Below are 13065 nucleotides of genomic sequence, written 5' to 3' on the forward strand. Positions count from 1 at the left end.
AAAAAACCTATAGCATATGAGGAAGACTTTTTTCAAATTTATTTTTGGCACCGATAAATTTTTAATTCTAATTTTAGTGAATTATGATGTCATATATATATATATATATATAAACTTTGAAGTGCTTAGACACACGTCAGCAACAGCAACTGTGGAAAGCATGTGACGTACCCAAACAGCAAAACTGAAATAACCTAATTTGGCTTAAACCTCTTCTTCATATTCCCAAAAGCCGTAGCGCAAAGCAAGTACTTCCTTATTTGTTTCATCTTCAATCATTCAGTTCAATCTCAAAAATCTCAATTTTTTCACTTCTTGTTGCTGAAGTTCTCTTTTTTGAAGCATTGGTAGTACTCAAAAGAGAGTCTAAAACAGAGTTTCAAAGCACAACAATGGAACAATGTTCAAAAGAAAGTAAAGTGATACCTGACTCGGTTATGGATTCATTGAAGAAATCTTTATACAACGTTGAACAAGTGAAAGCCCATTTGCTTAAACTTATTTCACTATCAGACCCAGATGTGTTAGCAGAAATGCCGCCTCTAGAACGGGCTCAGTCACTCTTCTTGGTCGCCAAAGCCACCACAACTCTTTATACTTGTAGTTGTCATTGCCCCTATTACATTTTTTTGAAGTTAATATTGATTAGAAATGGATTTATTGTTAATTGTGGTTGAGTCAGTTGAATTTTGATTTTTTGTTTGCAGTGAGGTTGAGATGCAGTGGAGTTCACCCAGATGACCATCCTGTTAAATCTGAGCTTGTATGTCTTCTTAATTACTATATTATTCTTATTTTCATGTTTTGACAGTGATGATAGTTGTGTATTTCAGATTGTTCCTTGTCTACGATTTATGTGTTGATTAGATAGGCATCTCTAGTCTAAAGACTTTTGCCAAATCGGAATTGCTTAGCTTTTGTCGTTTACTAAGTGGTATTTGAAAGGCTTGATTTGTTAAGCTACTGGGTTTAAGTTTTGTTTTGAAATGGATGATTTGAGTATTTTTGCTCTCGGGTTTTATTATTTCGTCTTTCCATATTTATACATTCTAATTATCCATGTTTGTAGGAGAGATTGAGCTTGTATCAAGACAAACTTAGGCGGTTCATAGATTTAAGTAAAGGTGCATATTTCTATCCTTTTGGTAAATATTTTTCATTTCTTAGTTCCAGCTGTAAGAATGTGTAATTTTCATTTACGATCTCAGAATGTTGGCATTCTGTTCTAATATGTGCTTGGAGATTTAGTTTGATAGAAATTACTATTTGGATTTGCATAATTGAATTAATAGCTAGGCTAGTGACACTCTTTGCTTCTATGTAAATGACTTGAGTGTGATTTTGTTCTTAAAGCACCTATGCGGCCTTCCACCACCTTAAATTATCAGGCGGCAACTCGTTTTATTGAGCATTCTTTGCCAGACCTGACCCATGGTACGTGATTAAACACTTTATTGTTGTGACATGACTGTATTTCCTGTTTTGATTACTGCTGCTCAGAATTTGTGAATTCATCTCGTGCAGCACAGAGGAAAAGCATGAAGGGTATCGCTAGAGGAGAGGGGCCAAGGATCAAATATACAGATAGAAGTGCCCAAAAGAAGAGGAAATTTCAATCATCTGAAAAAATGTCTGTCCAGACTGCCGCCAAGGAATTTCTTGAGAAAGCATCACGTGAGCTTCTTGGTGATACTCAAGATGGTTTCAAGGGACCTCTACAAATTGATGCTTCAGACAAAGATGATCAACCTATGGACTGAAGTCCCTTTATATCCCACTGGATGCTGTTTCGCGTTTTTGCACACGCTGAAGTTTCATCAGTCTTCATGTTCTCAGTTGTTACATGTTTATTCAGAAACAGTTATGGAATTTTTTTCTGGATGTTCTTCATGTTCTCAGTTGCCACAAGTTTATAATGCTACTGTACCTTTTGATGTCTTAGACCATAGAAACGGTTTCAAGAATCTTTATGGATGGAATCAGAAATGGATAAAATCTAGGATGTGGGCATATGGTGATGATCTTCTTGCAAGTCTTAAATCTAAGTGATAATTCTTAAAAAGAGCCATACATGGTGAAACAACAATTGTTTCATATAAATTACTAGTTTCCTCAGAAAAAAAGGCACATTTTTGGTAAGTGAAGGAATTTATCTTAATAATTGTAGTCTGTTTACGGACCCCAACTTTTGAGGTCAGTACTGATTTTACTGATGTGACCCCAACTTGAAATATTGCGTTTGTTCAGGTTTTTTTAGGTTCATGAAGTTTTTCTCTGAAGCTTCTGTAGTAATCAATAATTGTTGTGCACCTCGGATGGAGTGTTTGATCGCGCATAAGCAAAAACTATTTTGGATGAATCATAAATTAAAAATGCTACAAAGTTGCTAGTGAGCAGACATTTTTGGTAAGTTTTTTAGTGAGCAGCAAGTACTGGAATTTTACGGACTTTTGCCCTACTGAAGTCATGAAGAAAATTTTACTGATGCGACCCAACTTGATTGCGTTTGTTAAGTTGTAAATCAGGAGTTTTTTGGATGAATCATAAATTAAAATGCTGTACAAAGTTATATTTGTTTATTGTTACTTTCTCATGCTTTTTCTTTCAAATCTGTGCTTAATGGAAATGGAATTTGATAGCAATGGCCAAAAGGATTCTATATAGCAAAAACAGACAATAGATTATATTGCTGTAAAAATCTCAGCAAAATTCCACATTCAAAGAGAAGGAAAAAAGAAGAAAAAAGAATGAAATAATTTCACCCCCACAATACCTAAGCAAAAAATCTCCTATACCCTAAACTCCAACATCTAAGCTGGTCTAAAATTAAAACAGAACCCAAGCCAAAAGACCTCCAAGTGCCAGCACCAAACTAGCCTTAAAGCTTGCAGCACTGCTTGTAGGAGCCACGGCCGGACCATCGAACTCCATCGGAGCCGGTGCCGGAGAAATGCCAGTGTACCTTCTCCTCGAAGACATCACGACAACAATCAACTTCTGGCCTTTCTCACAGCTTCCCTTGGTTCCACTGATGAAGTAGAATGGCCCAGATTTGTTCAGCTTCACCTTGGTGTTGCCATCCCTGTACTCAGCAACTGGGCTGCTTGTGTTGCAGCTGAGGTAAGCTTCTTTTGTCACTTGCAGCACTGAGTCTCTGGTGGCATCATATTTCCACACTGAAACAAAGATACATCAAAAGGGTATATGTTGGTCAGAGACAATGCTTAATCTACCCTAACATAAGTGAATATTAGACAGTGAAGATAGTGATTGTGATTGTTACCTAGAGAATCCCCGACTTGGAAGCGAGTTTTTTCAGCCCATTGATTGAGGGAATCAGATTGTGAAGAAGGGATTTTCCAAGAATCTGTTTTGCCACCAACCAAGATGTCTCTTGCTTCGCAGAAGCTGATGCTGAAGAGAACAAGTGATGTGAGCACCAAAGAAGAAGAAGCTAGGGTTCTTGAAAAGCCAGCCATTGAGAAACTGAAAAGATGACAGTGTTTGTGAGTGCTGTGATTCTGGGAGATGAATGTAGAGAGTGAGTGGGAGCTGATGACTGATCTGAAGAATAGACGTGGGGCTTTTTGTTGTATTTATGGACGGGAAAAACTAGCCGTTACCTGTTAGACTGGGGCCACCTGACACTATGGGCTCGTACGTTACCAAGGTAACGGCACAATTGTAGATGATAAAATAACGGTCAAATGAATGCTGAGTTTTTTTTCAATTTAATATGTTTTTTTTTTTCCTCGACTTTTCTAGGTCTCCATCTTGATGAGGCAAAGTTTGAAGTACTACGCACCATTGCACCCGGAATATGGGGGAAAGAAAAAATTGTAGGAACCTTATAAGAGTGTTTTTATTTTTTTAATTCAAAATTTAATACTTTTTTTTTGTTTATTAATGTATTTAAATTATAGTAAAATTTTTATTTTTCAAATTAAAAAAAAAATCTTTATATATTAAAGAACTTTTTAATTGTTTTAAATTTTAGTTTACGTTCAAGTAAACTAACTTCCTTTTGTTTTTAGTCCTCACAGCAGCGGGGAATTCACTCTCCTTCAAAAAATAAAAACTGGCCACGACCCAGAATGCACTACTCCACCCCCCACACATCAATTGGGCCAGTTGGGTCAATTCCGATTTTGTAGTTAAGCATCAGATATTAGAAAATAAAGGTTGATTCTCGTACATGCGTCGAGATGAATACAAGTATGGAATCAGGCAAATTAATAGACCATCAAGGATTCCTGGTTTTGGAAAAGCAAATTGAAATGATGCCTGCAAATTGGGGAGTTGGTTTATTGGTGTGCATAATTTATCTTCCGTGTAAGATTAGCATTATGTTGAACCGTGAACACCGTTGTTTCTTGATGAAATATGTACAGTAAATTTTATGGAATACTTCTATTATTACAGTAAACGAGACTCCATAGAGTATTTGGGAGAAAACAAAAGGGGGGAAAAATCCCAAACCTGAAGTTTCATTTGGTGCTATCATCCATGCTCTTTGGGTAAGCAAAAGCAAAACACACTTGTCCCTTTGCAGAAGCATGCAACCGCTACGTGTTGAATAACCGAAACTTGAGCCCCCAAAACGTGGCAACACCACATTATGCTTCTTCTACATAATAATCTTTTTCCTCTTCTTCTTCTTCTTGAATCTTGAGAGCATCGTCAAATCAAATCAACTTCCAAATTAAAAAGAAACCAAAATGGCAGCAAACGAAGGTTGGAGGAAAAATGCGGATACCCACAAGATGAGTCCTGAGGAAGTGAAAAGGGCAGGCGTGGAAGGATCCAAGAGGCCACCAGGCCACAACCCCGGTGGCATTTTGCACCAGAGACGGAGCTTGCCGTTCAGCACGACCACTATTGCTATTACTGGCTTTGCTATCGTGGGGGTCATCGGCTACTTAACCCTGTATGCCAAGAAAAAACCTGAAGCCACTGCCGGGGATGTGGCCAGGGTCTCTACTAACGTTGCAAGGCCTGAGGATACTCATCCCAGGAAGTAATACGACTAGTTCTAGTTACTTTCTACTTTCATCTGTAAACCGCAATATTTTAGTTGTCACCCATGTTTCTTTATGTGATGTTTTGGTTCTTTTGGATATTCAATTATGCAAATTAAATCGGCTGCTATTGGGAATGTCATTTGGATAGATTGAGCAAAGTCTCTATTGGGGGTCAGGGCTTTTAACAGTTGCTATAACCTATACAAGCACCAATTTTGAACAAATAAAGGAGTGAAGTGGTAACAGAGATCCAGGAAATTCTTCAGTATTTTCCAAAAGCAAGCACCCTCCATGTAATAGTAGATAATACTTGTCATTCGAGTTATCATTTAGAGCTAAAATCAACTGAATAAGAAAGAATATATGATTAAAAGTCACAAACTCACTGATAGGGACATCCTATAACAGAACGGTGGTGTACGACGAAAAATTAAGAATAAAATATTGTGTAAAAAACAGGATAATAACCTTGTCTCCATACAAAAATGAGCATGAAAGTTCACATCTGAAAGGCATAATTATATCATACTCCTGAACTGAACCTTACCCTGAGATAATCTGTTTCAGACGATCGAAATATGCCCGTTCTCCAGTTTCATCAATTAATCGATCTTCACCGATGAGTAAATCAGCCTTGTGAACCAAAAGCATGCATAAAATCCAATGGTGCCCGTTAGTACAAAAAATGCATATGAAGCAATCAGCATGTAACCAAAGTAGAGTATTCCAGAAACCAGCTTGGTTATTTCAAGCTTTGTGAAGAAGTAGAATGTTGCGTAAAGGAAGAGGTACAGAGCAGAAGAGCCTGATGTAAGATATGACCTCCACCACCATTGGTAGTCCTCACTGCACAACTGGAAGTAGCATAGCACAATGGTTATTTCGGCACAGGTGACAATGAGAATGACGAAGACCAAGAAGAGGAAACCAAAGATGTAATAGAACTGGTTCAGCCAGATTGATGTGAGGATAAAGAAAAGTTCAATGAAAACGGCTCCAAATGGAAGTATCCCTCCAATGAGAATTGAGAAGATTGGGTTCATATACCAAGCCTGCTCAGGGATTTGCCTTGGGATTTTGTTTGTCTTCACCGGATCCTCAATTGCTGGCTTCTTGAACCCAACAAAACTGCCAACATATACTAGTGGTACTGAGATTCCAAACCACAAGACGATGAGAGCAAACATGGTCCCAAATGGCACAGCCCCGGACGATTTCTGTCCCCAAATAAGAGCATTCAAGACAAAGAAAATGGCTGAGACAATTCCTGGGAAAGTGATTGCAGTTCTGAAGGCAATTCTCTTCCACTCAGTTCCTTTAAACAACTTGTACAAGCGAGCAGAGGCATAACCAGCAAAAAGACCCATGAAGACCCAGAGAAGGAGCATAGCCGTCATAAGCCCACCTCGGTTTGAAGGGGAGAGGAAACCAAGAAGGGCAAAGATCATAGTAACAAGCATCATTCCAAAAAACTGGACACCAGTTCCGACATAGACACAGAGTAGATCCGAATTAGTGGGGGGCCTGAAAACATCACCATGAACAAGTTTCCACCCTGTCTCTTCTTGAGCTTCTTCCTGGGTCTCAAGTTCATTGTACTTGGAAATGTCACGATAAAGTGTCCGCAGCATTATCATTGCTACCATGCCCGACAAGAAGAGAACAATCATCAATGAATTGACAATGGAGAACCAGTGTATTTGATCGTCGCTCATTAAAAGATATGCATCCCATCTAGAAGCCCACTTCACATCACTCTCCTGCCAGGTAGAAACAAGGACAAGAAAATGATGGCAATATAATGAGACTGAGTTCAGTTGGAACACTTCAAAATTCTTTCCCAGTGATATTTCAGTTACTGAAAAACAGTGTAAGGATATCATAGAAAAAAATTTAAGCACAGCAACCTTCTGCCATTATGGTTTAGATTAACTACAAACTCAAACCACATAACTCATGCTGAGGGCTGTGGACCTCCACAATTGATGCTCACAGCAGAAAGACAGAGGGATAAGGCAAAGAAAATCAAAATCAAAGTTAATTGTTCAATGAGAAGAAACACACCTGGAACTCAACATCATATGTGAATATGATTTCTTTGTTCTCTGCAACTTCTTGCGGAGTATTGGAATTAACAACGGTGTGTTTTGAATGGGGGTCACAGGTTGTTAAACGAGTCTTCTCATTCCAGTTCCCTTCATATTCATGTTTCACACTGTATATTCCAAAACCCCCCGCCAAACCAAAAAAAAAAGGAAAGGCAACAAACATGGTATCAGCAGTTCAGCACAAGTACTGTTAACAAAAATAAGGAACAGTTCTACAAAAACTGAGAAGAACTGACCTGAATGGTTTGACTTCAAATCCCACAATTCTTGCATAATCTGTTTGGATGTCCCTATGATACTTGACAGTAAATGCCAAATGATTGTGGATAAAATACTTTTCATCCTTGGTCTGCATCAATCATACACAATTAAGCAAAAGCAAATACTAGGGAATTCAAGAATATCTATACAGAAAGAGAGTTCTATGGCTGATAAATAATGGATATACCCCCGTATATTGGCCTTTCAGGCCAACATGAAAGCCAAGCTGATAAACAGTAGGAGATTCCTGATCCAACCTTCTAATGGGAAAAACGAGGGGAAGATTATCGAGAATCCTGTAAAATGAATGGTAGATTAATTAGAAAGGGAACTCCAAAATAATTCTCATAGAAATAAGAAGCTATTTTCAAATGGGTGACTAAAACAATCCCTTACATGTTAACCCGATATTCGTCATCAATCTTTTCCTTGAATGCCTTTGCAGTTTTAGCGTCAAGGATAAGCCGACAAATAACATTGCACATTTGAGGTTCCCTCATTTTAAACTGCAAGGAATCAATTAAGCAAAATGTCAATAACCATAAATTAATCACAACTGCCAGAGACTGATTAAACTGTAAGTAAAAACTAACCACATAAGGGGAGTTTTCAATGCGGTCACCACGAAGCACTTCTCCAAGGTTCTCTGCACTGTCCACGATTTTCTTTGGTCGACAGTATGGAATAGAGTAATACGAGTAAGGAAGCTGTGTCTTCGTAGAGGTCAATTTGTTGACTTTCACATACAATTCATCTCCCTGCATATGAAACAAAAATTAAATCAAACAATTTCTCAAAGGATTCTTAAAGGACTTCAACAGCTCTCAAGAGCAAATCCTAATACACTGATTCATATATTTCACTTCAATTTTTCATTAAGCTTAATTACCAAACTCTCGCACTATAATTATAAAAGGACTCACAAGCATGACAGATGGATAACATGGACTAAAGTGAATCTCAAGAGCGTAAAACACAAACAGCTTGCGGCATTTATTAGTTACAACAACTTCGTTTCATTCAGTGGCGGCAATCCACATTCAAACAACTAAAAGAATGTAAAAAGCCCAAACACATTTCACTGTTTGCAGCAATTTTTCACAAATCCTATTCCCAAACGATTCGTCGTTCATCTGAATCTAAACTGTTGACCAATTAATCATATTTAATCAACCAGATTTATAAGACAAAGCAATCAGTCACTCAAATGCAATCATGCATTATTACTCGAAATCCAGAATCCAGATACATCTATGCATTCCTAATCCATCAAATTACAAAATCACCCGCGAATGACCACCAATGAAACCATAAGCCCCTCATTAACTTGTATCAGTGATACTACACACGGACAGCTACCTAGACAACCTCTTCCATTCAAACTGACAATTTTTCTGTTCTCGTTTAGTGCATTGGCTTTTTCGTTTTCAAACGTCCAATTGTATCATGCTGCCTCGATTTGTATTGTACGTATAGATAATTTGCAAGAAATCAATATTATTACATATGTTCACGTAATGCAGTGAACAGATTAGATTTGGATAAATCAATGCTGCAGCTTCTCATTTTATTATTTATACACGCAAATCAAACAGTCAACAATGCGAATATCAGTCAACGTAGATCCAAAATTCTATTGCTGATCAATCAAAACAAATGAAAGAAGAAATGCGTGGACATACCTTCACGAAGTCCTGAGGAGCGACGCCGGGGAGGTAGAAAGAGTGGGAGCCGTGGATCAGAAGGAGAACAACGAAAGTCACGATCGCCGTCGTCGCCGACGTGGATCTCGTTCGAGATTTCATTTTTGTGTTTTTTTTCAGAGAAGAGACTCTCTCTCCCTCTCTCTCTCTCTCTCTCTCTCTCACTCGAATTTTTAGATCTGGATGCTGGAGTTGTTGTTTGTGTAATTTTTTAAATGGAGGAGAGACAAGGAGCAGGCGAGAGGTGAGGTGAAGCTGGTGCGGGGCACCACTGTTTGATTCGGTATGGTCACTCGTGTGATCTTTTCTGATTTTGCCACGTTTGCGCTTTTTCTTTTCTTTCTGTATCAGTGAATGTGTGATGCGGGTCCCACCATTTGGGATCGTCGGTGAAATTAATTATAAGCCTAGGAGAAGTGGAGAAAAACTACCCGTAACGTAATTAATTTATTTGTATAATAACTTGGTAGGGAAAACGTTATGATTTGTCAAATCTTGAGACTTGAGATATCTTACCATAAAAATTGAAAATTTTGGGATACGCTAAAGATCTATCTAAATTTTGTTTAGATCTAAAGAATTTAAAAAAAAAATTAATTTATAATATGCGTAATTATCATTTTCTAAATTGTTCATTAATTTAAGGTTTTCCATGTGAACAACAGTTTTAGTTCTTTAAAAATATTTTTTTTCAAAAAAAAAAATCTGGAAATATAAACAAAATGTATTACAAAAGTTGAATTTTTAAATATAATTAAGATAATGATTAATGTTTTGGATCTGATTTTTTAATAAAAACACAAGCTATAGTTAGTGAGGTTTTTTCTCATCCAACTTTACACTTGATTGATTGAGAATTGACAACCACTCAACTCTTCTCCAAAAAAAAACTTCGTCCAAAAAAATTTAAAAAAAAAAAATTGTGGAAATGAGAGCTTAGTTGGCACCAGTTAATATTTTATGAGTAGATTTTCTTCATCATTAGTTCATGCAAGTTTACTGTTATTTGGAAGTAGATATAAAAGAATTAAAATTATCATTTACGATCGGGCTATTTAAGTCGGGCCTTCAAAAACCAACATCCAATTTTCTTTTTGATTGGGCTATTTAAGATTTAGTAGGCGCGCGAAGTGATATTCTTTTCTTGGGTCAAAGCTTAGGCCCAACTTCACCGTTCCTTCAGACAACAAATACACCCCAATATTTTCTTCACACCCACTTTTATGTAATCTACTTGAACTTCTGTCTCGCGTATCTCATTTCTTGGAATAGTTAGCACTAGACCAAAGTGTACGACAATTTGTTTCTTTCGATCCTTCCAATTTCCGTTTTATATCAATATGGCCATCTTTGACCAGCTTATATTTATTCGGGAAGAAGCATCGGCGTCAAAAATAGAAAAAAAAAAAGTTTATTCCTTCAAAATTGTCAGCAAGTTAACTTTTTTTTTTCTTTGTTCTTTAGTGTCGCAATATGAGCAAAAGAAATTAGCTTTGTGCACTGTGTGCTGCATGAGCTGAAAGTGTGAAAAGGATCAAACACACAGCTTGCTGCTTTGTTGCTTTCGAGATGGAGGCTGGACATTGGCTGCAGTGTCGTTTGCATTTTGTTTGGATCTTGGTGGTTCTATGCAATAAGAGAATTCTGCACTAAAAAAGCCAATGGCGTGCATGCATGCATGCATGCACGGCTCTACGATTAAGCATAAAGCAAAAACCAACTCGACTTGCACAATTATTATGCACATATATATATATATATATATATATATAGTTCTTTTTCTTTTCTTTTTGTCCCAATCTGTTGTTAGGGCTCAAAAGAGTGCGATAATCGATTTTGAATGGGAAGGAATTTATTGCTACTAGTGGCGAAATCAAGATTTTAGTTTGACATGGACCGGAACCTAAAGATCACAAACTTGATAGCATCAATGTTAAAAAGTATACATAAAGATCAATAAAATGTCAGATTAACACGTAATCTTTCTTAGAATTTTACCCCGTGCCTCAGGAGAAGCGAGGCAACCTGGCTGGCTATAAGTACTAGTAAGTAAGTAAACGTTTCAATCCAAAAATGCTTAGACTACTAAGAAACACTTCTTAGTTAATTTGTAACTAGGTTTAGCAGAATACATAACATATCAAAACGCAATTTTACAGTTCCAATAATTAGGCATGAACTCGTACGTGTTATAGTTGGATCACTTGAGGAGTCTTACTAAAAGATTCAAAATTGCTTTTTCTAAGGCAAACAGGTGATGCCCAGATGATCCTAATTACACCTCTTTTATTGGTGTGATAGCGAGGGGAAAGAATCTTAAGAGGCAAGGGGGAGGGTGAGTAGTTAGCACTATCATGAGTCTAGCTTTTAAGAGCATAAAGCCTGGAGAAGGGAGAATCTATAGTTGTGACCCAAACAACATCAATCACCAAAATGTGGAACTTATTCCAAAGTGAGGGAGGGGGGCTGCATGCATGGTCCCCCACATTGCCTATTGCTGAGCAAAAGTCCATCGACACTATCACCCATTATGAAAATTTGGGACCCTCAACTTCCCCCATCATCATTTATTTTCGATGGCTCATCCTCACGCCTAAATAATTTTTTTCAAAGCTCACACACTTCAAAATCATTTGATAAAGATGCGGCTTCTATTATAAAGCCACCATCTATCTAGCATGGCTACAGAAACAATGAGGTATGTCCATATGTTTTGAGTATGTAGTTATAATGTTAGATAAAGTTATGGTGGTAAGTATCCTTAAAAAGTTGAGTTTCAGATTCCATTTGGGTTTTAAAATGATTAGAAAAATACCCTATTGAAAAGAAAGAACCATGCACTTTTTTTTAAGTCCTACTACACTCACAGCCAGGTTTTAGGGGGTAGAAGGAGTTGAATATGGGACAATTATGAGGCAGCTGTAAAGGATGAAGAACTTGGTAGCTGAAGGGGGCATTAGATTGGTCCATAGTTAATTATTAATCAAGGCCAATTAAAGAGGATTGATTGCACATGTACAATTTAGGTCCCCCTTCTCCCTTTCCTCCACGTTTTTCTCCAGTTCTGGGACCATGAAGAACTAATTATTCACCTAATACGACATATTTCACATAAATAAATTTGACTGTTATAAATAAATTTTATAAATGTAGACAACGACACACAAATTAAATTCTTTTTTTTTTCTTGCTAAGTACATCAGATGATTTTTTTTTTTTTTGGTGGTGGTGGTCCAAAGGGGATGTTGGAAGTTTAAGTATGGGATATACTCATATACATTGATTGATGTTCGCATTGACTATGTATATATCCATGCACATTGTGTTAAAACTTGGTGAATGGAGAACAAAGTGGACCCAAAATGAAAAAAAATACAAAGATAAGAAGATGGGATCAACCAATCTTCATAATTAATGACTTAATGTGACTGTTTCTATATCAATTTCTTGCCCCACTTCTTATATGCGGATATGCAAATAAAGACTCGGAGATTCAACTTGCAGGATCGTTCATTTTTTTGGGTAATCATTTTCTGTTCCTATGTTTTTGGTGGGTTTTTTTTTTGGAAATTTACATGATTTAGAGATTCACACGTCCAAAATCCATTGCTTTATATGTGCTACTATTAAAGTTGAAGATTAGTACTTAAGAAACAAACGTTGGTATCATAATATTAACAAATGTCAACCAAAGTTGGTTGGTGTGAGTGGTTCGACACTCTCACTCTTTAAGAGAGATAAGGAATTCAAACACCGCTCTCATATGAAGTCACCACTTTAATCCGCATTTTACCCCTTACGGACCTACCTGGCTTTAAATGCTCCTCCCACAATTGAGGTCTACCCAAGACCACCTTGTGATTCAAAAAAAAAAAAAATATTAACCAATGGTGTTCCCTTTTAAAGATATAGAGCATGTCAGAGAGCATTCACCATTGGTTAAAAAAAAAAAAAATATTAACCAATGGTGAA

The 13065-nt window shown here is 37.1% G+C and overlaps 4 protein-coding genes across 4 annotated transcripts; 2 read left to right on the forward strand and 2 right to left on the reverse strand.

Annotated features, from left to right (window-relative positions):
- The first annotated feature begins 165 nt into the window (after window positions 1-165).
- Window positions 166-1999, forward strand: LOC102630867 (uncharacterized). The gene is made up of 5 exons (XM_006483423.4): window positions 166-600; window positions 708-763; window positions 1070-1124; window positions 1354-1434; window positions 1525-1999. Exons 1-5 carry the CDS (start codon window positions 393-395, stop codon window positions 1758-1760), a joined length of 636 nt encoding a protein of 211 aa, XP_006483486.2. The 5' UTR covers window positions 166-392; the 3' UTR covers window positions 1761-1999.
- Window positions 2000-2616: 617 nt separating this feature from the next.
- LOC102630563 (early nodulin-like protein 3) lies at window positions 2617-3585 on the reverse strand. The gene is made up of 2 exons (XM_006483422.4): window positions 3284-3585; window positions 2617-3176 (listed from the first exon to the last, which is right to left on the reverse strand). Exons 1-2 carry the CDS (start codon window positions 3477-3479, stop codon window positions 2827-2829), a joined length of 546 nt encoding a protein of 181 aa, XP_006483485.2. The 5' UTR covers window positions 3480-3585; the 3' UTR covers window positions 2617-2826.
- Window positions 3586-4676: 1091 nt separating this feature from the next.
- LOC102630261 (hypothetical protein) lies at window positions 4677-5117 on the forward strand. Its single transcript, XM_006483421.4, has one exon. The coding sequence runs from the start codon at window positions 4719-4721 to the stop codon at window positions 5019-5021; it is 303 nt and encodes a 100-aa protein (XP_006483484.1). The 5' UTR covers window positions 4677-4718; the 3' UTR covers window positions 5022-5117.
- Window positions 5118-5362: 245 nt separating this feature from the next.
- Window positions 5363-9364, reverse strand: LOC102629963 (transmembrane 9 superfamily member 8). The gene is made up of 7 exons (XM_006483420.4): window positions 9073-9364; window positions 7984-8148; window positions 7787-7896; window positions 7578-7686; window positions 7366-7478; window positions 7086-7236; window positions 5363-6781 (listed from the first exon to the last, which is right to left on the reverse strand). The coding sequence occupies exons 1-7, from the start codon at window positions 9193-9195 to the stop codon at window positions 5624-5626; spliced, it is 1929 nt and encodes a 642-aa protein (XP_006483483.1). The 5' UTR covers window positions 9196-9364; the 3' UTR covers window positions 5363-5623.
- Between the last annotated feature and the right edge of the window lie 3701 nt (window positions 9365-13065).

The sequence above is a fragment of the Citrus sinensis genome, chromosome 1 (genome assembly GCF_022201045.2).
Source record: "Citrus sinensis cultivar Valencia sweet orange chromosome 1, DVS_A1.0, whole genome shotgun sequence".
NCBI lineage: Eukaryota > Viridiplantae > Streptophyta > Magnoliopsida > Sapindales > Rutaceae > Citrus > Citrus sinensis.